This window comes from Notolabrus celidotus, chromosome 14 (assembly GCF_009762535.1).
Source record: "Notolabrus celidotus isolate fNotCel1 chromosome 14, fNotCel1.pri, whole genome shotgun sequence".
NCBI classification, from domain to species: Eukaryota; Metazoa; Chordata; class Actinopteri; order Labriformes; family Labridae; genus Notolabrus; species Notolabrus celidotus.
Window position 1 is genome coordinate 22434379 of NC_048285.1, and position 26966 is coordinate 22461344.

The 26966-nt window shown below is 39.6% G+C and overlaps 1 protein-coding gene and 1 long non-coding RNA gene across 12 annotated transcripts; one reads left to right on the top strand and one right to left on the bottom strand.

Moving 5' to 3' along the window:
- Positions 1-2118: 2118 nt before the first annotated feature.
- On the bottom strand, positions 2119-4786 carry LOC117825129. The gene is made up of 2 exons (XR_004633787.1): positions 3558-4786; positions 2119-2258 (listed from the first exon to the last, which is right to left on the bottom strand). It is a non-coding gene; the product is annotated as an uncharacterized LOC117825129 (long non-coding RNA).
- On the top strand, positions 3606-26589 carry picalmb (phosphatidylinositol binding clathrin assembly protein b). 11 transcript variants are annotated; one of them, XM_034700775.1, is made up of 22 exons: positions 3606-4431; positions 10700-10842; positions 10983-11058; positions 11170-11272; positions 12499-12592; positions 12764-12875; positions 12989-13095; positions 13604-13645; positions 14779-14864; positions 15154-15277; positions 15374-15507; positions 16090-16190; positions 16348-16500; positions 16888-16971; positions 19088-19180; positions 19409-19519; positions 20545-20661; positions 20785-20815; positions 20911-21010; positions 21165-21224; positions 23396-23548; positions 25119-26589. In XM_034700775.1, the coding sequence occupies exons 1-22, from the start codon at positions 4302-4304 to the stop codon at positions 25131-25133; spliced, it is 2169 nt and encodes a 722-aa protein (XP_034556666.1). In that variant the 5' UTR covers positions 3606-4301; the 3' UTR covers positions 25134-26589. The 11 variants fall into 11 exon arrangements, with proteins under 11 accessions (XP_034556666.1, XP_034556667.1, XP_034556670.1 ...); XM_034700776.1 differs by lacking the exon at positions 16888-16971 and adding an exon at positions 23899-24004; XM_034700779.1 differs by lacking the exon at positions 16888-16971 and adding an exon at positions 23899-24004 and having other exon boundaries at positions 15380-15507; positions 23396-23500.
- Positions 26590-26966: the final 377 nt, after the last annotated feature.

Genomic DNA, 26966 nt, shown 5'->3' on the forward strand with positions numbered 1-26966 from the left:
AAAACTCTTTCCAGTTTTCAACTCTGCACTCTGACATATGGGATTGAGTCAAACCTCAGAAGCTTACTTGGCAGATTTTTTATGTTAGACCTCAATTGAGCTGTTGGAATTGAATTGTAGGACATTCCTGCTTCCTCCTTCGGGGATCAGAGAGTCTACCTCTGAGGTCAAAGTATGCAAAGTAGCACACACACATCACACTGACACAGATTGTCAGCCCCTTCCTGTGATGAAGACAGCATGTACGTCTCTGTGTTGTGTGCATTCTGAAAGTTTCAAACAAGGATGAATGTTAGATACTGGTGCCAGCTATAGTATGATAACAGTGGTGTCTTCCTGTACACCTCGAGACTAGAGATATACAGAAGAACAAACACATAGATGCTGGGAGACAGAGGCAGAGAGGCACACTGTTACAGAGTGAGAGACAGACACATAAATACACATGTAGACACTAGCTTTTATGGGATTCAATGGTGTCATGACAGGAGACAGGGAGGATGGACGCTGGTGATGCTGTTTGCTCAGACAACCCAGACACGCCGCAAACACTTCTCTGTTGGTTATGATGCTGCAGATCACATAGGAATAAAAAATGTCGCCTTAATTGCATTGCTGCTGTCAGCCAGCTACAAGACACAGGACAATGAGACAGGTCAAATTTAAGGTCTGCATTGAAAACATAAGGACACTTTTTTTTGGAATAACATACTGTAACTTATGTAACTTAGGCTCATGGCACCGGGACGTATGGGCATACCATTATACTACATTAATTACAGTAAAATTGCAGTGATGACATAAAAAGAGAAACTGTGTGCCTAATTGAGTGGTTACTGAAAAACACAGCTTCCGACCAACAGAAACAAACCACAGAAACAGACATTTATTATGTCTTAGTCTATTTTTTGTAACCACAAATGCAGTGCTTCTTGGGTCATCAGCAAAGATTAAATTAAAATTGCGCTATGCCTCAGTGACGTCACTCCTGGGTTTTTTGACTGCCATTTTGAAACCAAAGAGGTTTTTAAAGCACGCCTTGCTTTATTGTTTAAGGAAGGAGAGGATGGGTTATTGGTGATAAAGTTTGCAGAACTCAAAAAAGGAATCCAGTCATTTATTCAAAGCCTAGTTATGCACAAAAGTGCTTCTCAAATCAACTTTGTATAAATCTTCAATATTTAGCAGTTTGGAAAACAACTTGGTCTCATTTATAGGACAAAAAATGTAGTAAGAACAAATCATAATAGAGATTATGCATCAAGGTGTTTTCAACCATACTGCTTAGCTTTACTGCACATTTGTTCTTTATAAAAAAAGATTCTAATAACCTTGAATCATAAACTTGTTTGGGATTATACAAACTTTGTGAATCATTTCTAAATCTATTAATAGTTGTAATGTTTACTTTTTGAGAGTATCAGTGTTTCTGTTGTGCACAATTGTTGACTTTGAAACAGTCATTATTAAGTAACTAACTTTATAGCCCACTTTGTAGGCACAAAGTGACTGACAACAGTGATTGGAGCATTATGGAGATGACTAAAGGTCAGCAGTTGTTATCCTCTAGCTCTTTCTATCAGCACAAGTAACAAGCCAGTGGACTTTCACACCCGTTTACCTCACTCTCAAACTATGCCAAAGATAAATGTGAACCAAAGAAAACAACACACACACAGAATTTGGTTGAAAAAGGAAATGCAGGAAAAGGGGATCAGTTTAATAAGAGTAAAATTAGTTGTCTTTGTAAAATAAAAAAAAAACTGTAAAGATATATAAAGAAGATGTTAAGAACTATTTTTGTATAAAGAAAAGTAAACAGGCAAACTTTTACATATATGTTTGCTAGAACTGATTATACTTTGCAAGAGCCACACAGACTGTAAAGGAATGTCTTGTCATTAAGTTTAAGAAAATGTAACATAAATTATGGTGATGTGTGTAATGTAGACTTACAGAATAAGCAGGTGTGGAGAAGGAGTAACAGAAGTTTAAATATTACGCCAATGGCATAATTTAGAAAGACACACCATGTTTCGTTTAGGTTATACTGATTAAAATTAGAAACATAATCTTTAATACGGTATTGTTACAGTTGAATGAAATGTACAAATAACGTCAGCGTTTTTCATTTTAATTTATTTGTTTATTGAGTTGGAACAATGCACATTCATCAACATTAATGCATTGAGCATCAATGTGAATGCGCCGTACTTAGCGCAGATGCTAAATTTCATCCGTAGTCCCGAGGCAGGTACCTACACAACACAGACACAGTAATACTTTAAACCTCACAGCTACAAATCATACCATAGACCATTACAAAACAAAACACAGGCAGACAAAATCAAGACTAACAAAACACAGGCAGACAAATCAAGACTAACAAACACAGGCAGACAAATCAAGACTAACAAACACAGGCAGACAAAGCAAGACTAACAAAACACAGGCAGACAAAATCAAGACTAACAAAACACAGGCAGACAAATCAAGACTAACAAAACACAGGCAGACAAATCAATACTACCAAACACAGGCAGACAAATCAAGACTAACAAAACACAGGCAGACAAATCAAGACTACCAAACACAGGCAGACAAATCAAGACTAACAAAACACAGGCAGATAAAATCAAGACTAACAAAACACAGGCAGACAATATCAAGACTAACAAAACACAGGCAGACAATATCAAGACTAAGAAAACACAGGCAGATAAAATCAAGACTAACAAAACACAGGCAGACAATATCAAGACTAAGAAAACACAGGCAGAAAATATCAAGACTAAGAAAACACAGGCAGACAATATCAGGACTAACAAAACCCAGGCAGATAAAATCAAGACTAACAAAACACAGGCAGATAAAATCAAGTATAAAAAAACACAGGCAGATAAAATCAAAACGAACAAAACACAGGCAGACAATATCAAGACTAAGAAAACACAGGCAGATAAAATCAAGACTAACAAAACACAGGCAGACAATATCAAGACTAAGAAAACACAGGCAGAAAATATCAAGACTAACAAAACACAGGCAGACAATATCAAGACTAACAAAACACAGGCAGACAATATCAAGACTAACAAAACACAGGCAGATAAAATCAAGACTAACAAAACACAGGCAGATAAAATCAAGACGAACAAAACACAGGCAGACAATATCAAGACTAAGAAAACACAGGCAGACAATATCAAGACTAAGAAAACACAGGCAGACAAAATCAAGTATAACAAAACACAGGCAGACAAAATCAAGACTAACAAAACATTGGCAGACAAATCAGGACTAACAAAACACAGGCAGATAAAATCAAGACTAACAAAACACAGGCAGACAAAATCAGGACTAACAAAACACAGGCATATAATATTAGTCAAGACTAATAACTAAGATTAAGAAACAGTATTTAGGAATGGGTACATGTCTGATTTGTTTTTAACCAATGTATAATGATGATAATGATTTCACTGAGAGTAAAAACATCCATAAAGTCTTGTGTCTGATTGCTTCTCTCAGTCAGGCCTGTTGCAGCCAGATCATACTTCACTGTGTCCACTCCTCAATCAATGCAGGCTTCATCCTGTCATCCAGGCCTCTGACTCCCTCTGACTGAGCATTTGTGCATTGTTTTCTCCCCTCAGCTGGACTGCGGTCAGTGGGTGTACACCTGCGCCATAGCGGGCCTTGTGGGTACCGAGCGATGTAAGATCTGATTCAGGGTCTGCTGGGCGGTGTGCAAGGACTAAAACTGAGCAGAGTAGAGCAGGCCCGCCATTTCCCCTCCTCACTCAGTGGTCTTTTTCTTTCATAGCGCTTTAAAGCCGAACGGCGGCGGCGGCGGCAGGAGGAGGAAGAGGAGGAGGAGGAGGAGCGGCGAGCGGCGGCGGAGGAGGCAGGCAAGCAGGCAGGGATCCGGTGCCACATCGGGATGAGAGCGAGGCAGAGACCCGGGTCGGATGAGTCAGCGAGCGGACCCTGCAATCCCTGATTACTGAGTACAGAAGCCCAGGAGCGGAGAGAGAAACAATCCAACATTTTTTAAATTGTTGTTGTTGTCAGATTCCGCTTCTTCTCTTTATTCCCCCTCCCCTGGTCCGGGTCTGCCATACCCTGGTTTTGATTTTACATCCTCCAAGCCGGGGGATAGCAAGGGGGGTCCAGCCGGTAGAGGTTGCGGAGGAGGTGGAGGTTTTATTTTACTATTTTAAAGCAGAGGACAGACTTTAATCTCTACATTTTTAACACCCTTTTTGTGAGCTACACTGACTGAGAGAGAGTGAGCGAAGATGTCGGGCCAGAGCATTACGGACCGGATCACCGCAGCCCAGCACAGTGTAACGGGATCCGCTGTGTCGAAAACAGTATGCAAGGCCACCACACACGAAGTCATGGGCCCGAAAAAGAAACATTTGGACTGTGAGTATAGTTTTTACCATAGTAGTGTTCAAGTTAAATCACCCCAGGCTGTAACGCCGCTTTGACTGGCTGAGTTATGGCGATAGAGGAACCACCAGGCCTCAAAGCCTTCAGCAGAGGCTAAATGCTACTGCTTTGATATGTCAGGGAAGATTATATTGCTTTAACGTCGAGGACAAGCCTCATAGACATGGCTCTGGGTATTATTAAGATGACTTTAAGCTCTGTTAATGCGTACTAATCATAATTTTGTCCTGTTTTTACACGAATTGCTGTCAAACTAGCTTGTCTAGCTGTCTGGTTTTGCTAAATCCGCTCCCCTGTGTTACTACTTCTCATAATAAGTCATTGTTTCTAGGTGAGATATTCCCCCCACATTGCACAAGTGTTATACTATTTATCCTGCTTTGTTTCACAAGATATCCTTTAAACACATCTGTATAAGTTGGTAACCCCTGTGCACACACAGGCCCTGAGTTATAGCTAACATTTACAGGAATGCTTTGCAGTTTAATGTCATTCCCCATGCTAAACATCCCCCATTTTAGTGCACCTGCAGCAGCAGAACAAGTGTCTCTGTCAGCTCAGGCTTCATACTGAAGTAATGTGACACCTGCTGTTTGCCACAGTGGGGTCGTGATTCTTCACACACAGTGGGGCGTCACTATAAGGACACAAATCACAGTCTTGTGAGGTGAGACAAAGGAAGAAGTTCACTTCCATCTTTGCCTCCTTGTTGAGGACATCAGACAACTAACCTGATGTCAGCAGAACAGCTTCAATCTTGGCTTGATTATTAGTCCGATTCACTTACTCAGAGGTCTCATGTCTGACTGGTCATGGAGATGCATTGGGAGATTTTCTGCATATTGATCTGCACTTAAAATGCATAATGGGAGTGCTGGTTTTTATGAAGGCATGCATCATCATGAGAGTTCAGTAACAGTCCAGGAAAAAGGTTAATGCTGTAACTTTAGACTACACTCATTATCACAGCTTATGGCGGTAGGTAAATATGTTCTGAAAAATTGGATGTCTCAATTGCTTTTAATGCATACTCACTGCATACATTTGTAACTGGTTGTAAAAGTTGCAGGTTCATCACCTGTTGTGCTGCTCATGACTCCCCTGAGGTGAGATGAGCATAACTTGGCAGAGTGACACGCTTATTGGCTTAGCTCAGCCACTGACATGCCTCCATCATTACAGAACAGACAGCCTCTATAATTATCTCAGATGATTACATGTTGTCCTGAAGGTTCATGTTGAAACATTAAAGATGATGACCAACAGGATGAAGCTAACACTGCAGGAAGCTTGTTTTATAGGTTTATTGGATTCTTAATGTCAGCTGAGTATTTTCTTAAGTCCTCTCCTGACATGATAGAATCATTGACTTATACATACCTCCTTAAACTGTATTACATGTACTCCTTGAGACCATGCCTCTAGGGTTTATTGTAGAGAAGTTAGGATACCGTCAAAAAAAGGGAAAGGTGGAGACAGGTTAAAATCAGTAGCAAGATGCAACAAGTCCAAAATCACTTTTAACTTTTAGGAGTTAGAAGGAAGTAAATGAATGAACAATTAAGTCTTGGTTTGACTTGAAATGTAAGAGCTGATATGATTTTCAGTGATGGATTTTTTTGTATGACCCCTCTCTAAAATTGCTGGTCTCAATTTTCACTTCAGATGAGGCTTCACTTTACATTTGTTGCCTCTGGACGGAACCTCTTCTTCTAAGTTTTGATTTCCAGCTTCACGAAGAACAAAAATCGAGCACTGATTTGCTCACAGTCTGTACATTTAAAAGAATTAAGAGCAGCATCAGCAGCATTATCCTCATGTTTGATTCTTCATTACACTCTCTTAATCATTTCAACATTTGACCTTTGAATACGGAGCATGCCAATAACATCAGTAGTTGATGGCCTTGAGATTCTTGTGCTGCACGAGAGAGAGCCCAAAACCAGAGCATCAGTTTATTGTCTGATGAGAAAGCAACAAAGCTTTAGATTGCAACAGGAATGTGATTAATGCTTAATTAACAACTTAAAAAGTTGCCCTGCTTTGAAAAAAAATCTGATCTTTCTCTATACAGAAGAAGTCCTTCTGAGACTTGCTTGTCTGAAGATATCTACGTGCTTCAGTGAAGTTTTTTTATATCGCCAAAGTAAAGTAATGTGAAACTTTAAGCTTAAATCTATGCCTAGAAGATATTTTCTTTCTGCTTTCACAATTTCAGTTTAGTCCAGATTTTATACCTTTACCTTTGCTGTCATGCTGCTTCTTATCTACATGTTATCACCACCTGTTGACGAGAAAATCATCAACAGAAACTTCCAATGGCCCTGAAACTTACCCTGACTAGAAATCTGATTTTCCGGCTTTTTTTTTTATCAGTTCTGCTAATCATTGATGATCAATGCTCTACACACATTTTGGTCAGTGTGAGAAACAGCTCTACAAATAACTGGAACAATGAGTCAGTATGTCAACCTAAGATAAAGTTGTGTTATGTGTCACTATGATGGCAAAACAGGATTTAATTTAAGGAAACAGTGTCTAAATTAATAATAAAAATGTATACAAATAATTAGATATTTTTGTTTCTCCTGTTTGCTCTAGTTTTTCTCATGCAGAATTTTAAAATAATATTTATTGACTATTCAAATATTTCAGCACATTTTCAAATTATTCCTAATATATATGGTAATTAATTTTTTTTTACAACCCTCTAACTTTGTCTGTTTTTTTTATTCTGGCAGCATCCTAATTGAAACAAATATTTTAAGCATCATCAAGCACCGCCATGACGTTTACATGAATACATTTGTGTCACAAAGTAATCACTGATGTCAAACACTGTGAATGTTAAGTGGACCGATTCTAACGTAACAGTGCTGTCAGTGTTTCTTCCTCCACCATATTCCTCCTCCTCCTCCTCCTCCTCCTCCTCCTCCTCCCTCCTCGTTTTCTCTCCTCGTCGTCTTCTTCTCTGGGCAGTTCATCCACCCATGCTAAGTGCTGCTACTGCTGCTGCTGTTCTCTGGAAGGTTATCCTGTCCTACTTCTGTTCCCCCCCCGCCTTTAGAAAAGTCAAATATAGGACAGAAAGGGAGGCCCAGTTACTCGTCAGTCTGATCACTGCTGTGAATGGCAGGTCTCTTTCACTAACATCACTGGAGCACACGAGGATTCAGGACGAGCATATGAGCAGAGGAAGTGGTCCATCTTAATGACCTGCACTTTATGGTGGTTTGTTAAAAGCACGTTTTATTGCCATTAGCAATTAAAATGAACACACAACTGTTTCCACTTCAGCTGCGAGATTCCTGATTACAAGCAGATGATTAACAGATTATTATGTTAATGTGATTCAAAAATGAGTTCTGTTTAAGTTCCCACTTTTTAATCAGAGTTTGAAGAGATTTGTGTGTGTGGAATCAAATTTGTATAACTTAGTTGTGTATTATAGAGCTGCCTTTGTGATGATTTCTATAGTACATCATCATTAAGAGAATAATCTGTATGTGAAAAATGACAGCAGGTTCACATTTAGGACACGGGTTCCAAAACTTTTTAGTCTGTGACCCCAAAAAAATAACAGTGCCAGAGACTGGAGACCCCCACTGCCCTGAGGTGGTTAAATGTTGCTCACAGCTGCACACAAAAAACTTATAGGCCAGTTCAAAAGCCTGTGTATTTCTTTGTCTTAAAAACGTCTAGAAGCAGTATCATTTCCTCAAGTGTCATCTGTCTACAACATAAAGAAGAAAATAGATTACTTTGCAAATTTAGCAACTTTAAAAATATATATTTTAACAATAGCGGATAGAATATTCTGTTTTAAATCATTCTAAATTATCTTTGTTTATTGGAAGGCATCTCACAGTCCCCCCAATTTGTGTCTTTCGACCCCCGCTTTGAGAACCACTGATTTAGGACAAAAAGTCATAGCTGCTGTAATAATTTAGAAAAATACAGGTCATTTATACACATAATTACACATATAATTACACACTTATTCACCATGTTAATAGCAGCAAAATTGTCTTATTTAAAAAAAAAAGAGAAAAGCAGAAGAAGTGCATATCAGAATGTAGAGAAATTAAACTATTTAATAGAAATAAAACATAAAAAGATGTTTGCCATTTCCCAAAAATTAACAACACAAATTTTGGTAATTGAATAGGAGTATAAAAAAAATCATGGGTCACATACTTCTGTAAAGAAACCGTGAACATTTTCAGATAGGATTAGAAACAAAGATTTGTTTAGATACATAGTTTACAATTTAGAGGGCTTTTCTACGAAGCAGGATTTGTGGTTATTGAGGTAACTTAAGGGTTAACTTTGGATTCTCAATCCTATGAAGGTGGTCCACTTCTTACCTGGGTAGTTCACCCTGGTAACTCATGCTGAACTCCTAGCGTGCTCTGGGGCAGGTTATGCTCAGTCACGATAAGAGATCAGTTTGTAGAAAACTCCGCCCACTGACCAATCAGCTCGCTTGATCGTGGAGCTCTGTGAGCTGATCGTGAGGGGAGGGGAGAGAGACGGGTGGGACTCTTTGTCTACCTGTATGATTTTACTTCTAAAAAATGCTAAAGACAGTTATTGATTGTGCTTTCCTGACATCACTCTCAAACAGAGACTAAAATAGGTTAGTCCGGTGAAGTTGTTCTACTGTATTAGATTGAAAACTGTGAATGCTTATCACTTTAAATCATGCATTAGTCCTTTTTCCATACTGCTCAGTTTGATAACATTGGTGCTGCAGCTGAAATATCAGGTCTAAAACTATCACACACGCAACAGGTGAAATCAGAGTGAGAGATCCCTTTCAGGGTATAAACAGGAGTTATCATAGTCAGATCTGTCCCGCACTAATGATGGGAAATGAGACATAATTTGGGCATTCACCCTTAGTGTTTTTGTCTTATCTGCCACTTAAAACTATATTGCTGTGCTGGCGACAGACTGTCCATGTCTGTGATTGGTGATATGTAGCCTACTTCGCCCCGTGCATGTGAACACACTCAGGGTTAGCGGCTTCTCTTTTGTCAGGTTCAGTGAAGCCGGGTTAGGAAAAGAACATGCTTCGTAGTGTAGGCCCCTGATTGCAGGCTATGAGATAACTAACCAACATTAAGCTGCACATTGTTGTCACATGAAGCCACCAGCTGTTAGTTTCATGATGAATGCAGACAGAGAGCAAGAGAGGAAAAGTTGAGGCAGCATTTGATATAAAGTAGCCGTTTATAGCAGCACTTTACAGCTGATTGTGCGTTAAAGTTTGGGCATAAGTCATGCAACAATGTTAAAAAAGAAAACTGAGCTGTGTCAGACTAATACAGCAGATTTCTATGGCACCATTTGCCCTATTTTACCATCACTGAGGCTCTGCTAATTATTCATTGGTAGTAAGTTTATGATGATCACTTCTCCACCAATCAGCTGATCACACGCTTTCTGAATCGTGGGGGATGATCAGTTAAACTACTGTTATTGAGAGGAAGAAAAGCTCCTACTGTGGACTGTTTAGAAGGTGTAGTAACTAATATGTTATTACACTTTAGTGCTACATAAGTTACTGGAATGATCTGATGTTGAAATGTTATCCAAAAAATGAAACATTTAATCCCTATTAAACTGTTTCTGTAATTATGGGTCATTTAAAAACACTGTTCAATTCAACATTGCAAAACATCCAATGCAAAGCAACCTGGAACTTCTTTTTGGGCTTGCTGCCTTTTCTGCTGACTGTTTCTCTCACATGTAACCTGTAATGGAGGACACAAGCATGAGTCATGTCTCAGACTGTTTTTGGCTCAGGCTTTAAATTAGTTTGAGCATCTGTGGTCACTTTTTTCAGAGAAGACAGCAGGTGTTTGTCTGCTCACCAGCTTAACATGAGGCCTGTTTGACAACGAGCACACGACAAAAGAGGTCATCTATGAATCAATGTGAGCCCGCAGATTAAAACCATGCCTGCAGAATACAGGCTGAAAAATTCACCACCACAGAAAACACTGAAGTGGGACTGCAACAGAAACACTGAACAAAGACCTCATGGAAGAGTTAGGGCAGTATTGTGGCTCCTGCTTTTTGTGTTTGATCTTAGCTAAGCTGATGAATAAAAAGATGACGTACATCTCAGCAGATAATTAAAGTTGATTTCTGGTGCCTTGATTTGTCAGATAATGTTGTTTAACATGTCACTTAGCTTACATTTGAACTCATGAACTTCTTCCTGTCGTTTCAGATTTGATCCACTGCACCAATGAGATGAACGTCAACATTCCCCAACTAGCGGACTCGCTGTTTGAGAGGACGACCAACACCAGCTGGGTGGTGGTGTTTAAGTCCCTGATCACCACACACCACCTCATGGTCTACGGCAACGAGGTGAGCCCTCTCAGCTGATGTACAACTTTTAAAATATCCTCAAATAATACAGAGAACTGGATATCCTGCATGGAGTTTTCATAGAAGCATTAAGTCTAATTAATTACAAATGTGCTGTTGTGTTTGTCTCCCTCCCGCAGCGTTTTGTCCAGTACTTGGCTTCAAGGAATACACTTTTCAACCTCAGTAATTTTTTGGACAAAAGTGGGTTACAAGGTAACAGCATGACGTGTGTTGATTCTGGCTCGGTTTGAAGAGAACTCTTTAAAAAGGAAATGTTTTCTTTTTGTAGAGATGAATTCTCTTGCTGCTATTTTTTTCCTTCAGGTTACGACATGTCAACATTTATCAGGAGGTACAGTCGATACCTGAACGAGAAAGCTGTTTCATACAGACAGGTTGCCTTTGACTTCACGAAAGTTAAACGCGGGTAAGGACGTGCAACAAACTCTCTCTCTTCTGTTTTATGGAAAAAAACCAAATTTTTTTCTGTCTATATTTGTGAAAACAATACTTCTATTGAGGTTTAAAAAATGTCTTTAATAAAAATTAGTGGTTTGGTTTACTTTTAGCTATTTGTTTGGACTGATAGGTTAGAGATTTGTAAATAACATCAACCAAAATTTCAAAGAAGCTAAGCTAACGTTTTCAAATGACTTGTTGTGTTTGATCAAATAAATATTAAAGTTCAAATTATTTTCGTTCTCAGAAGCAAGAACCAGAACATACTTTTTTCTTTTCTTCATTAAATAACAAAATCAATTTGTGACTGTAATTGTAGACAATTTTTAATTTAAATGTTTGCATCCCTTCATAAATCAATTACAATACAATTGTTAAATGATTCACTTTTGGTTTTGACTGTAAAAAAACAATGTGTTTAAAGGTGTCATCGTGGGCTTTTTGACATTTTTACTCCTTTTATTCACAGTATTCTGATTTTTTTTTTTCATGGCTCAATTTATTTGAATTTTTACACATTGTTTTCGATGATCAACTTAAACAATTTAACCAATATATATATATATATTTTTTTGAAAAACATAAAAAAAAGCAATAAAAGAAAAGAAGTGCATAAACGCATTTGACATTGTATATAAAATAGTGCAAAGACAGCATGTACAGATTATACGCTATACATATTAAAAAATACATTTACAGTTGTGCTCATAACTTTAAAATACCCTGGCAGAATTTGTGATTTTTTTTGGCCATTTTTCAGTGAATATGAATGATAAGAGAAAAAAAAAAAGTTCACTCATGGTTAATGGTTGGGTGAAGCAATATTTATCAAACAACTGTGTTTACTCTTTTTATATCATAAAGACAACAGAAACTACCCAAGAAACTATACATTCTGCCAGGGTATGTAAACTTGTGAGCACAACTGTATCTATATAAATAAATACTAGGCATACAACTCCCAGACATACATGCCAAGTGATACATTCTGACAATCAACAACAGTTAATCATGAAATTAATCTCCATAAAAAATAAGTGTTCATCTCTGCTCTTCAAAAAGAACCTCAAAGGAGTCAAAAGTCTGTTTTCTTGTTTGAGTAGCTGCACTGCTTTGCTCATCCATCTTACCCACCTTCTGTCTCCTCTCCGTCTCCCCTCTCTCCATCTTCCCTCCCTCTGTGTGTCCACACAGTGTGGACGGTGTAATGAGGACCATGAATACAGAGAAGCTGCTGAAGACCATCCCCATCATTCAGAACCAAATGGACGCCCTCCTCGATTTCAATGTGAGTTTGAGGTGAAGCCTCCCGCAGCTCTGCGGCTGGAATACTACGAAGCTTGGTTGCCTGAAATAAACAGATTGAGCTGAAGCTGTCAGATGAATTATCTTTGTTCACAAACATACAGGCGTTGTTTTTTCTACATAGCTGTAAGACAAATGTGATTGCTTTCCTCAGGTCAATGCCAACGAGCTGACTAATGGAGTCATCAATGCAGCCTTCATGCTCCTCTTCAAAGACTCCATCAGGCTGTTTGCTGCTTATAATGAAGGCATTATCAACCTGCTCGGCAAGTCCCCCACAAACCACGTTCACTTTTTAAACCTCTGCTTTGTCCTCACTTAATTGTGTGTGAGTGTGTGTGTGTGTTTGCTCATCCAAGTTGTTTTTATCACCAAACAGAGAAATACTTTGACATGAAGAAGACTCAGTGTAAAGAAGGATTGGACATTTATAAGAAGTTTCTCACCCGAATGACCCGGATATCAGAATTCCTCAAAGTAGCAGAGGTACGTTGAACAAAGTTATTGTCATCTTTTCATTTTCATCCCACAGGTTCTTCTCTTCCTCTGACTTGACAATGCTTGCATTCTTAACCTCTACAAATTTGCATCAAGACCTCTTCCTTGCGAGTAAATCACAAGAGCATTAGTTTCCTTATTGGGCTCATACAGACGTAGTGATCTACGACACCAGATGAACACAAGCCCCTCTTGTGGATGTTATAATCCAAGAAATAATGCCAGTTATTTTGCATACATATCTAGACATTTGCTTTTGATCTTAACACAGAGTCACTTCATTCTGTCCAGACAGACCAACTAACAATATGAAGGACACAGAAAAGGAAGTTGTAGCTGGAAGCCTATTATCCATAACGGCTGGCTACACCAGAAATAACAACAAGTTGGCCATCACTCCCAGAGGCATATATTGTTGTCAGATGACAGCTGATGTTCTGAGATAGAGATGCTGCTGCTACTTGATTGTAACATACTTTTCTCTCTGGAATAACAGCAGGTGGGAATCGATCGGGGAGACATTCCAGACCTTTCTCAGGTAAGCACAGTCCCCCTTTTAAAGAAGTCTTAAAAAACAGATTCCCCTCTCTTCCTAGGAAGTTTTTCTTTGCTTTCTTTCTCTTACTGCTCTAAACTCCTCTATTTGCATTAGCATTGTCCTTTTTCCAATTACAGTATAACAGCCCAGACAAAAGCGTGTCCTTTTAAATTTAGCACTCTGCATGATTTCCTTCTCGAGTGCATGTCTGCCAGAGGAGGTGCTCTTCTTCTCCTTTTTCTTGTCTTTTTTCTTCTTCTTCTTCTGCTGCTGCTCCTCTTTTTCTTCTCCTTCTCTCTACAGTAAATAAAGGTGATTTAAAGCGTTAACTGTATTTAAACCCTCCTACTAAAATGGCAAAAAAAAGTGACAGTTAGACATTTGATAATTAAAAACAAAGAGCGCTTACTCTTGTGCCAGACTGTGGGGACCAATTTTCCATAAATATTTTACCCCCGGAGAGCTGCAGCTAAAAATGCATCCCCCCTCCTCTGACTGTCACCACCTTTATATTCTGTATTTTCCCCTTTATCTTTCCACTTCAGTTCACAGTTTGTGTAAGTACTATCATTTCACTCTTCTTCTTTGTACGTGACTTGCTTCAGTGTTGTCTTTTTGCATGCCTCTGCTCTGACTCTGTCTCCTACATCGTGGTGAAAAACAGTTGAAGGAAAAAACACTCGCTGTGGTAAATCCTGTTCACTTTGGTCACGTTACTTTTGAGGTGTTAACCCCCGTGTAGCTCATTGACTGTGACAATGGCTGCCCCGTTGTGCTTAGACGCGGACGGTTCAACAACATTTGGGTTGTTGAAAGTGCCGTGGTGCAGTATGTCATCCCACACAGATGTGACTCTCATCCAACGTAGCTTTTTTCTTTTGGCTGGAATGCAGTCATCAATCAGTGGTGGGTAACTTACAGACAAAAATGTTATAAGACAAAATATAACCTCTTGAACCAGTGACAATAATTGGCTTTACACCTGTCTTCATTGCTCTCGTGCATTTCACTGTGTTTGGTGATTTTTTCTCTATCTTAGTTGCCCACCACTGTCCTTTCTGGTCTTGATGTGCATACAGACAACATGTCTGTGTGTCAGGAACCTGCTGACTATGTGTTTTCTGTCACCACAGGCTCCCAGCAGCCTTCTGGAAGCTCTAGAGCAGCACTTGGCCTCTTTAGAGGGCAAGAAGGTCAAAGACTCCACCGCAGCCAGCAGGTACGCTAATCCTCCCGCCACTGTTTCTGAATGAATCTCACCTCCCTCTAATCACAAAGATATCAGCTTTTATGAGTTATTTAATAGCTTTATCTGTGCTGTGTCTTATCATTTGATGTCACTTAATTGCACAGGACCTTTTGTGTGGCAATACATAGTGTAACAGATGGCTAACAAGCTGAGTATAAGACAGTAAAGCAGTTTGAGATAAGTGCATAAAGCTGCTAAATTTGAGAGGAAAAGGAGGAAAGACATATAGGGTGATTATCTTCTTTTCTTTTTCCTGCAGGGCCAGCACTCTGTCAAACGCAGTGTCGTCGCTGGCCAGCACGGGGATGTCCTTCACTAAAGTTGACGAGCGGGAGAAGCAGGCGGCTTTAGAAGAGGAACAGGCTCGACTCAAAGCATTGAAGGTGGTATTTGCTTCTAACAAAAAGCGTTACTCTTCCAGGATTATTTTACAGTTTTCTTTGCAGCATCTCTGACTGAAGTTCTCGCCCTTTGTTCAGGAACAGAGGCTCAAAGAACTGTCTAAAAGGCCTTCCTTTGCTACCACTGACACATCACCCGTCTCCACCACTGGGGGAACTATCAGCACAGCAACAGCCATCGACCTCTTCTCTCCACCCGGCTGCTCTAACGGGTACAGATGACATCTACGTAGCAGATTTCCAAACAAATAGATATTTTTTACCTCTTAGTGACAGCTGAAAAAAGTGAACAGATCCTCAGAATTATGCTCTTTTTAGGTTTCTGTGGCAAAAATAAAACTTAAGGCACTCATCAGTTGAAAAGCAACAATACTTTTTTATTCAGAGCCAACCTTTTGGCAGAAATCCAATAGCTTCTTGACTGTAGCTCTGTTCTTGGTTAATTTATGCTCCTAGGGATCTTTTTGTCTCTGTTACTTCATAGAAGGAGATAAATCCTCACACAACAATGTTAAGCTGTACTGCAGAAAGTCCTGTGATGCTATTTGAAGTTCACACATGCACATTTAAAGAAGAGGGATGCAATAGCAAATGGAATATAAACAAAGAGTTAGAGTAAAACAAATTGGCAACAAAAAGCTGCACATTTTTCACCTTTTTGTCTGATAATACAGATTAGCAGTGTTTTTGCAAATACAGTCCTTTAAAAAGTTAATCTAATTGAAGAGTCCAGAATAATTGTTTGAATTGGAAAAAAGCAAAAAAATGCATCATTATTTTGTTTCTGTCTGCAGGGCAGTGAAGATGGATAGCGACCTCTTTGACCTACAGCCAACTTTCCAGCCCTCCATGCAGCCAGGCTCCACAGGGCTTCCAGTGGCTACAGCGTGGGCAGGTAAAAAAAGAGCTGCCCTGTGTTTCAGGACTCTGGTGACCTGTTCTGCATGCTCTCCTTCTCTGGTTTATGTCTGACTCTGATGCCCACCTCTTCCTCTCCACTCTCTGTTCTGTCTTTTTCCCCTTTTTCTCTGTCTCTCTCTCTGCCTGTGTAGATCCTTTCACCTCTGCTGAAGCTGGAGATGATTCCATGCCAAACCTTAACCCTTTCCTCTCAAAACTCGTTGTCGATGCCACTCACTTACCTGTTGTGTCTTCAGACGGTGTTAGCTTTTCCTCTAGGACATCTGGTCATGAAATGTTTGGTGGTAACGGCTCATTTTGTTTCTCCTCAGAAGTCTTGTCACTCCTGTTCATTTCTCTGTAGTCACTTAAAGCATGACTAGCTTGCATGTGAACTGTGCTAATGTAGTTTGAATGTTGCTTATCTGCCTGAATGATCTTTTTCTTTGTCTTTCTGCATAATGCATTATACTTCATGAGCTCAAACTATGATGTTCCTTAACACCTCTTCTGTATCAACCAGGACCCTCCATGTCCCACTGTAGAGCCCATACACCCATTTTGCTTCAAAATATTCCTCCATCCTCTCTTTTAAATGAACAGTTTGCTGTTGTATTGTAATACAAAGATGCCATAGAGCTTTTAAGTTGAAACCTGTTCTTCTTTTACCAACACTATGTTTGATTCTCCAGATCGTTACAATCCCTTTATTGACACAAACTCATCCGTTTCAACCAATTACAAACGCACAGTGCGGATAGAACACTCCATCTCAGGTACTACGATGGCCTCACCATCCCAGCCTATGTTTCCTGAGCCCTGGCAAACATAGGACCCTATGAAATACCCCCAGGGCTCTTATTAAGATATTAATGATAGAAATGTGGACATAAGCTAATAATACGGGAAAAGTTTGACATTTTGGGAAAATTATTTTCTTTTTCTTGCTGAGGGTAAGATGAGACATTTGATGCATTTCACGTACGTGTCTGTTAATATTAAATAACAACATGTGAAAATGATATGAGACTAAGAAGACAAATTATGTAAAACTATGAAAAAACAGAGAAGAGAGCAAACAAAGTTAAAAAGGGGGGGAACCAATGAAGAGCAGTGAAAGAAAATGAATTTGAAAAGGAGAAATTAAAGCAATAAAATAAAAATACAAGAAGGAAATTAAATCAATAAAAACGAAAATACAAAAGTAAGGGAATTAAAACAGTGAAAAGAAAAATACAATAATTAAAGTCAATTAAATCAATAAAAAGAAAATAAAGAAAGAAAATTGAATAAATAAATAGAAAAATACAAGAAATAAAAGCAGCAAAAAAAAGAAATTCCCACAAATCTTTTTTCTGCATGCATTTCTTCTCTAAAGTACTGTGTCCTCTGTTCCACCTTGTGATAAAACACAAAGCCAAACAGAAGAAGTCAATATTTGATGAATTCATGATGACAGCCACAGCAGTAGTTTCCTGGAGTTTCTGCCTGGCTGCTTTGGCGTTGTGTCCAGCTATTACCAGACTAATTCTCAAAAGCATATTGGATTACAAAAATTCAGTTTATTTTTGGATTGGCGAGGGGCGTGAAGAGGGGCTGCCAGTATACCTCTTGGCAGCAAGAGACTAGAGGACTGAAATGTGTGACACAGCATTAGGCTGCTAGGCTAGGTAGCTATCCCAAACACATAATTTATATGTCTTTGTTAGATTTGAGATAAACACAAGGTTCTTGTGGTAGAAAACCCAGATTTAACAACCCATCGCATATTGTATTGCCACGTTCAGCAGACCCAGGAATATATGTTTAGCATTGCATGATTCAAAACCCAACATTTGACATTGGTATGTAGCCTGTAATATATCATCTAGTTTACCTTCAAGGTGATGTAATCATGGATTAAGAACATTGTATGCAGTAAACCTGTAGTAGTAGGGTAGTTTATTCACACTCCGACACAGCAGGTGGCAGTAACGCACCTTGATGCTGGGTGTTGCTCGCCAGTAAACAACAAATCCAGCTTGTGATTGTCATCAAGGAGGTGGTGGTGGGAGCCGGGGCCACTACTCTAGTATTTATCTGGTTTGCAGACTAATGGTCCTGACTGAGAATTATCCCAGCACGTAACACCTCAACTTCTTATTTTTACTCAACTCAACTTTATTTATATATCACCTTTCATACATAAAAACATGCAGCCCAAAGTGCTTCACAGAATAAGAGACAGAAAACAACAGCAATGGTAAAATTATAAAAGATGAATACAAGAAATAAATAGAAAAATAAATAATTGAATAGGATAAATATATGTTAAAGCAATTATTCAAATAATAATGATTCAAATAATAATAAAAATAATAATAGTGCAGTCCAGGGATAAAAATAAATGACTCCAAATTAAAAGCTAGATTAAAAAGGTAAGTCTTAAGTTGACTTTTAAAATCACTCAGAGAGCTCAACGTTTTAATGTCCAGAGGCAGAGAGTTCAAAAGCTTAGGGTCGTAAAAACAGAGAAGAGCAGGTTAGCCGTTTCCCCTTGTTTCTAGCCTTTATGCTAAGCTAAGGACATAAAGACAGTAGAGTAGTAATAACGCTCTAACCTCACTCTCTGCAAGAAAGCTCATTTCCCAAGATATTGAACTTTTCTTTAAACTCCTCCCTCTTGGTTTCTTCAGTACTGTTCTGCACTGTTTTTCCCTCTACAGTTTAAACTTAACTTAAAACTCCCAATTTTACTACAGAACTGTTAGCCTTGTTAGCCTTCTTCTTTCTGACTGTATTGCTGTCTTTTCCAACCTGTCTCTCTGGCCTGGCCTTGAATGCCGTTCTCCTTTTGCTCTCTTTCTTCCTGTCTCTCTCTTCTACCTGTTCTTGCTTCCTGTGGCGTGTAAGACTCCTTCTGTGGTCCAGTATCCATTGCCCAGCACCTCCCACACCAGGCTCCTTACCCCACTGAGCCCTCTACTGTAGCAGGTCTATTCAGAGGTAGAGTACTGAAGGCTCTCTGGAGCATAATCCACATTAGATTGATGGTAGTTTTACACACTGTGGTTTACAGTGCTATTTTCAAGTTGCTAGTTATTCATGTATGGACAACACACTTACATGGACCAGAGCAGGGATTAAAAGTCCAAGAAATGTTCAGTTTTTCTGAGTGATGTCACTTTCTGGAACTCTGTCATGTCAGCTATCTTCTTTTTTTCTCCAATGAAGGATACTCAACGCCACAGGCCCCTCCTCCACAGTCTGCAGGGGGGCTCCAGGTGGATTTTGAGTCCGTTTTTGGAGCCAAAGCCGCAGGCAGTAACAGTCTAAACTCTGATGGTGAGGATGCTTAACAGTGTATTCAAACGAGTAGTCAAAGGCCAGTCTTTCGTGAATCCTTCGTCTGTGTTTTACACAAACATTACTCACTCAGAAATGTTTAAGAGGATGAAGGGAATGACCTAAAAGGCTTTGCTTGCATGCTCCACTGACTTTTCAATCCATTACATTTCTTGAAGGAATCCACAGTGAGTCAGCTCGAGGTTTAGTCCACTGAATGAAAAGGGATGTTAAGATATTAGACACACACTGTATTCGGTCCTGACGTCAGATGTGGCTGAGACACCTGCAAAGCTTGGCCCCAGTCTCCAGGAAGAGCACACTGTAGTCTTTCCTGCACTATTTTTACCTCACCTCTGTCAGAATCAGCAAGTGGCCTGAAAGTGTAGAACTTTGGGAAAAGACCAGCGATGGGGAGAAATTAACCTCAATGTTACAGCTGCTAAAAGTGTTAAGATGATCCAACACAGCTGATAGAGCAGAATGAGACCCTGCCTTTATATTTAACCTCCAAACTGCATGGTAGAATGTACGTGTCTCATTGCTTAAAGACTACTATCATGCTCTTGTTCCTGTTGAGTTCAAGTGCACTTAATGTACATTAATTAGAACAACAGAAATGAATATAATGTACTATGATAGTGATTCTTATTTACTTTTACAATTTAAAAATCTACAATCTCTCGCTCATTTGTAGAAAAGAAAAGTTGTAAAGTCCTAAATCTTTAAAGTTGAATCTTCTCTTTTCACTAATATTCTTCTAGAGATAGTTGTTCTTTATACTACGTAAAGTGTTTCTGGAGTTTTGACCCGTTTAGACTTCCTTTTCCTCTCCATGCACCTTCGAAGTTGTGCCAGACTCCTCCACTCTGTTTCTGTTGTTCTATAGATGAAAAAAATGAGTCTTGAAAAAGTAATATAACAAAAAACAATCTTCTTAACTTGACTTTAAAAAAGTAGCATCAAATCCAGATTTGTAATCTCATAAGCATGAATCAGTGAGTTATTATTGTATTTCTTGTCAGACATTACCGGGGGCATCTTGAAACCAACTCTTGCCGGCGGCCTCCAGCCGTCCGGCCAGCTGCCAGAGAAGCTGGTGTCAGATGACCTCGACTCCTCCCTGGCTAACCTTGTCGGCAGTGAGTGTGATGCTTTACTTCAGCTGCTTCAATTAAAGTTCAACAGGTTTTAATTTTGGCACAAGATGACAGAAATATCTACAGACAGACATCTGACAACTTCTCCTTTCATTCTCCTTCCAGACCTGGGCATTGGAAACGGCACGATGAAGAAGTAAGTCATGAATCCACGTTGTGTAACTCTGCAGCAGCTTTGTCCTCTCAGGGCAGCTACTAGCCAACGCTAACATCAACTGTATTAATCTACAGTGACATCCACTGGAGCCAGCCGGGGGAGAAGCGGATGACCGGCGGCACCAACTGGCAGCCCAAAGCGGCGCCATCCACAACCTGGAACCCCGTTTCCATGGTGACACACTTTTTCATTTGGATATAGTGCTCATGATTTCTGCCTCTGCTGTCTGTACCTGTCTTATTTTACAGCTGAATAACTGCTTGTTGTGATGTTACACTGTGTGTTTTTTGTGTTATAAATTCTCACTGCCCTGTTTGTGTCTCTTCAGCCTCCATCAATCATGGCCTTCCCTGCCACCACACCCACAGGCATGATGGGATATGGCATGGTCAGTATCCTATTAGATACTAGATTTAGTAGCATATTTTAACAGTCCTTGTAGCTTCAGTTCAGTTCTTCTGAATTTAAAGATGTATTATTTATTCTGTTCATCCATTGTTTGGTATACACCATCATTCTTTTAACTCGCTCCTCATGATATTAGGAGAACTGATTAAAAGCACTTAAACTGGGTCAAGTGAGACATTGTTTTGCTGTACTGAATACTCTTTGAAGTTTTATAAATAAAACGAAGGATGTAGAATTCTCAAAAGTGTAAATTGAAGCACACATAACTCATAAATATTCAATTTTTCTGGTTCTCTTGTTTCGATGTAAAAAGAAAATAACTTTCTCGTAGCCATTTTCCATACACAGTGAAACACACACATTATTTGAAACCTTTGAGATTAATTTCTGGTTTATCTTCATATTCCCTTAAAGTGCAACTTTGTTCAGTCAACTATGTTGCATAAATAACAGAGGGGAAGCCAACTTGAGCATTTTTTTTTATCAATATGGAGTGATACAACAAGTTCAATTATTAAAAATAGTGCCTAAATTCTTCAGTCAGGACCACTCTCCTCAAAAGAAATTTACTATTTGCTTACAGTAAGTTATATTTGGCAGCATTGACTCTGTTCTGGGAGTTCCCTGTCCTTCCACATGCCTTTGTGGAATGCCAAAGCCTGAGGTGGGGAGAGCACACCTCCCCTCCTTCATGTACATACAAGAAAATTCAAGGCAGGGAGAGCAGCAGTAAAGACCCCCTGAGGTACAGAACAGAGCAGAGCAGGCATCAGTGACAATACATAGGATGCTGGTAAAATCAGACACAGCATAAAAGGAGGAGCTTGAGGAGGAGGTGGGTTGCAAAGCGGGGGAGAAGCAAGAGAAGGGGGGCTAAAGCAGTTTGAATAGAACGCCCATTTTGCTAGTTGCCAATTGGATGCTTAGATGTAATCAGCTGAGCTGTTAGCTGATAGGGTCGGTTGTTAAGAGCAGCTGATGTACTGCGGACAGAGATGGACTTCATGGCTGGCCTGAACTCACACTATGCTCAATTTGATGGAAAGTGATTCTGCAGAAAACTAATAATAAAAAAAACTAATAGCTGAATGTTTATTGCCATTTGCAGTCAGGGTGGTACAGGTACATTGGAATTTGTGTGACTTGCTATTATTCAGCTAGTATCAACCATACAAAAATACACACATTGTGAAATGTGTACTGATTTCATGTACAAAGCAAACTGTTTTTAACAAGTTTGAGTACATTTTCAACAAAAAAGCTACAAAGTTGGGGCGCAGTTTACCTAGCGCTTTAAAGACGTGACCCTCATATACAGAGGCTGTAGTACTTGAGACAGTGGTCTCTAGTTCGTCTCCCAGCCTTGACCATTTGCTACATGTTTTCCCCCACTCTCTATCACTATCTATCAATAAAGGAGAAAATACCCCAAAATATAACTTTAAAAAAAGCAAAGTTTTACAGCTGTCAGCTTCTTGAATGTGACTGTAGTGGCTTGCTTTCCCCAAACGTAAAACAAAACCTATAAGCCACTGAGGGGCTGCTTTACCGGTACTCAGTTGATGCGTCCTCCTCGTGCAGGATGAATGAGTGACGTCCAAGCTCTGTGCATTGACATCAGCAGATTTATTTTACATCAACATACAATAAAGGCTCAGCCGATCGATCCACACTTACATCTACTATGAACTTGCAGAATTAAAGACTTAAAGCTATTATACACGAGACCTTGACAAAAAAAACAAAGACGGCGAAGGTCAAAAACTGTATGCTACCTTGTAGGCAGCTCACCTGCCACTTATTGGGTCTTCTTCCCTATATGCTTTCTACACCTGGCTTGACACACCCGCCACCTAGTGTGTAAAACAGTCCACACATAATACTGACACACATATGGCTCTGACAGTGACTGTTGGGGCTTTTAAATTTGAATTAGGACTAATGTTGTCTTTGGCTAGAGCAAATATTGTGATATTTCCAGCTATGTTACTAATCAATTGATGAATCAACCATTGAACACTGTAATTACCAAAGTTATCAATTATGCAAACCAAGCTGCACATACTTATTTTTTTCAATGTGTAAAGCAAATAAGTGAAACACACCATTACTAACACGTTGTCTCTTCTTCTCTGTGCAAACACACCACAGCCTCCACAAATGGGCTCTATGGGGATGATGAATCCGCCCACCATGATGTACTCGCAGCCTGTGATGAGGCCACCCAACCCCTTCGGCTCCGTGTCGAGTGCTCAGGTGGGTGCTCGGCAGTCTGACAGCTCCACCACACTGCCGCACAATGAAGTCAGTATCTATTTGCGCAGTAATCAGGTTGTGTAAATAGGTGTATCCATTGTGCTGTGACGTGGACCATAATGAGTCACTGTGTTAGCTTTGCTGTCCGTGTTAACGCCACTGAAGATGATGACAGTTTGAACAGTGAACCCTTCACTCTTTGGAGCTGAAGAGGCAAAACTGTGAATCATCTTCCTTGTTTTGACCCCCTGTGTCCCCCCCAAAAAAACTCCTTGTTATTAACCCTTTTGTCATACATCACAGCTTCTCCAGACTAATCTCATCCCTTCTCAGTCTTTGTACTGACTCTCTGACTTCTCCTCTGGTCCTCCCACTTCCTGTATTTCTTCCTGAAATAGCCCTCCGCAGCCTCTAGTCCTTCCAGCCAGAGTCCTCTCCGAGCCCCTGGACAGGACCCGTTTGCACACCTCTCTCTCAAGGATTTCTTGTAGAGCATCTCTTTAGGTACAGCATGCTCTCTGCCTGCAGGTGCAACTGCATGTTCTGCATGCCCCGTGCTTATGATGCCCCTTTTTAAAAAATCTTTGCATGATATCTTCTCTAGCATATAAGGCGTTATATGTATCACTCATTAACTCAGTTTTATCTTAACCTGGAGTTGCTTGGAGTCTTGCTGGATTTGCCTCATCATTAACATTAGCCATGCTCATTGTGCCCCTTTGTTCTTTCGCTCTCATCACACATTGTTTTATCCTGGATTTTTTTCTGCACCTTGTAACAATTGCAGAAAACTGTTCACTAAACTCTGTGTCAAAAAAGATAGTTTGCGTTGTTGTGCTCTGACGTGGCGTTTTTCATTAATAAGCTCTGCAGATCATCCACGGAAAGTCAGAATTTCTTTTAATCTGAAGGGCATGGGTGTAGAAAACTTATCTTTGACTGTTGATGTGGTTGAAATCAGGCTGGCTGATTTTCCAATTTATATGGAGCTAGCTAATAAATACTTTAATGTAGTCATGGAGCTGGGGTGAAATATTAAGGGACACTTTTGAAAATTCAAGGGCAATATACGAGGGAATCCATGATATGGAAAATGGGTTGTTGAGCATGTTGCTTATAGCCACTGCAAGGTTGCTTATAATCACCACTTAGCTTATAGCCTGCTGATGTCACACTGCTCCAAACTTATGCTCATGACGTTGTCCCTGAGTCAAGTCAGTTGTTTCTCCACAGTGGCTGCATGGTTATTTTGCAAGTTGAAAGAAAGCTCTTACCTGTGTCTGCTCTGGGAACACATGAACGCCCCACCAAACATGCTAACTATTTCATCTTTTATTGAAACAGAAAAAAAATGCTTTATTCTTTCCTCACTCTATTACACTTGTTTTTTCCCAAGATTAAAACTAACAGCCTGTCCAGTGTGGCTCTTTGAACGTTAACATGAACACCAATTCGACTAAACTCAAAGCTAAAGACCTGCTGTGCCCGGTTACGATTGCTAATGCTACAATGGGAGAACCATGCTCCTGTGAGGGGTTTAATGAACAGTCATACTTAATCATAATTTTTGTTCTCACTTTGGCTTTTTAACTAATGCTGTCTGTTTCCTCTCTTTCAGATGCAGTTCATGTAATTTGAAGAAAAGTGTCTCTCAGAAGATGAAGCACTTTGCAGCAAAGCTTTGTCCTCGTTGCAGTCTAACCCTTCAGAGAAACATTCGCGCACACACACACAGACACACACCCAAATACAGACATGTGAAGAACACGATGGTGCAACGACTGTCAGACACCATGGTAACCATCTCCAAACGACGTTTGACGATAGCTCACACCCATTATTCTATAACTTGTCCGAGACATCGAGTGATGCTGCTGTCTAAAACCCCCTTAAAGAGGAGTCTTTATCCATTTTACAGCGTGATCTATAAAGATAGTTTTGGACACGGAAAAACTTTGATGTTATGTATTTGGACAAACTGTGGCTGGATGTAAAAGGCTGGATGTTCAGCTGGGGAGGGGGTGGAAGGAAAGTGGAGAGCGGTCCTTCCCTTTCTTGATCCCATCATCAGTCACCCTTTCCCTACAGTTATTTAACTGTCACTAAGTAGTGATGCTAATGGCGTTTACACCTGTTTAGTTTTTGTCTTTTTTACCGTGTTTACAGTAGACATTCCTTGTGTGTTGTTTGTATTTATTTATGATTATTGGTTAAAGATTGGGAAAAAATAATAATGTAAAATCTACAGTACATTGAACACCTGTGGGAGTGCTTCAGCATTAAACAAGGATCTCAGACTATCATCGAGAGGTAGAGTTAAAAAATAGCTATTATATAAATTACACCTATTAAGCGGAATGATAGAGCACTAAATATTCTACGAGTTTTGTGTTAAGAAAATTTTTTACTAGATGAAAGATTTCACAATCTCCATTGTACTTAAAGTGCAGGGGTTAGAGTATGAGTCAGTTAACAGTATATAGTTGATTCTGTGCCTAGGGTTTTTGCAATGGATCAGTTTCCTGTCTAGTTGATGAAAAAAAAACAAAAAAAAAAACACGTCATCCACGAAAATCTGAAGTGTCGCACTGGGTGGTGGGCTCCATTTGCTTTAAGCTTGGCATGCCATTGACTCACTGACCGTATTCAAGGCTGCCTTTACTCTGAATGTGAAAGAGTTGTCTTCATGTTGCACACATCTTTCCACACTACAGTTCCCGGGGCAGGGTCGAGAGAACAGGGTGTGTCTGCTTGCTGGTTAGCCGTAGCTAAGCTAATGAGGGGGAAAAAAGGTCTCAGATTTGATGTAAATTAATTGTATAAAAGATCCAGAGGACCAGGGCGGGGTAGAGGAGCACTGTTGATCGGTGCTCTGTGTATATAAAATACTGACTGTTCTTTAAGAGGTGGAAAGTGAAAGATGTATGAAATATGAAAGCAATTCAATCAAATTTGACTCTACCTAAGTTTGATTCAGGATATTCTCTGCGTTTGTCTCCGCAGATATTTTCTTTATGTAATTAGAACGTGTAGCAGACAATGACTGAAGTCTTTTCTTTCTTTTACAAATAAAGAGCAGCTTCCACAAACCATTGCTCATGTGTTTCTTGTATTTAAGATTGACGCCACTGAGTATTAAATGTTACTGATAAGAAACATTCAGATTGCATTACAAAATATATTTAGTGTTGCAAATTTCATGGACAGTTGTATGCTGCCATCCTGCTCAATTTTTTTTATTTTATATTGGTTTAGTGGTTGAATGTTCTCACATTTCTGTCTTATACTGGCTCACAGTAATAAAGTTGAGTGGCATGGCTGGATTTAGATTAAAGCTGCTGTTGGTTTGGAGAAAAGGTCATAATGCCCATCGGTACTCATCGGTAAGTGGAGTAATTTGAGACTATTGCGAAATCTCTGCATTTTCCAATACCTTTGAATCAAGCAATGTTATTATTCCCCTTGT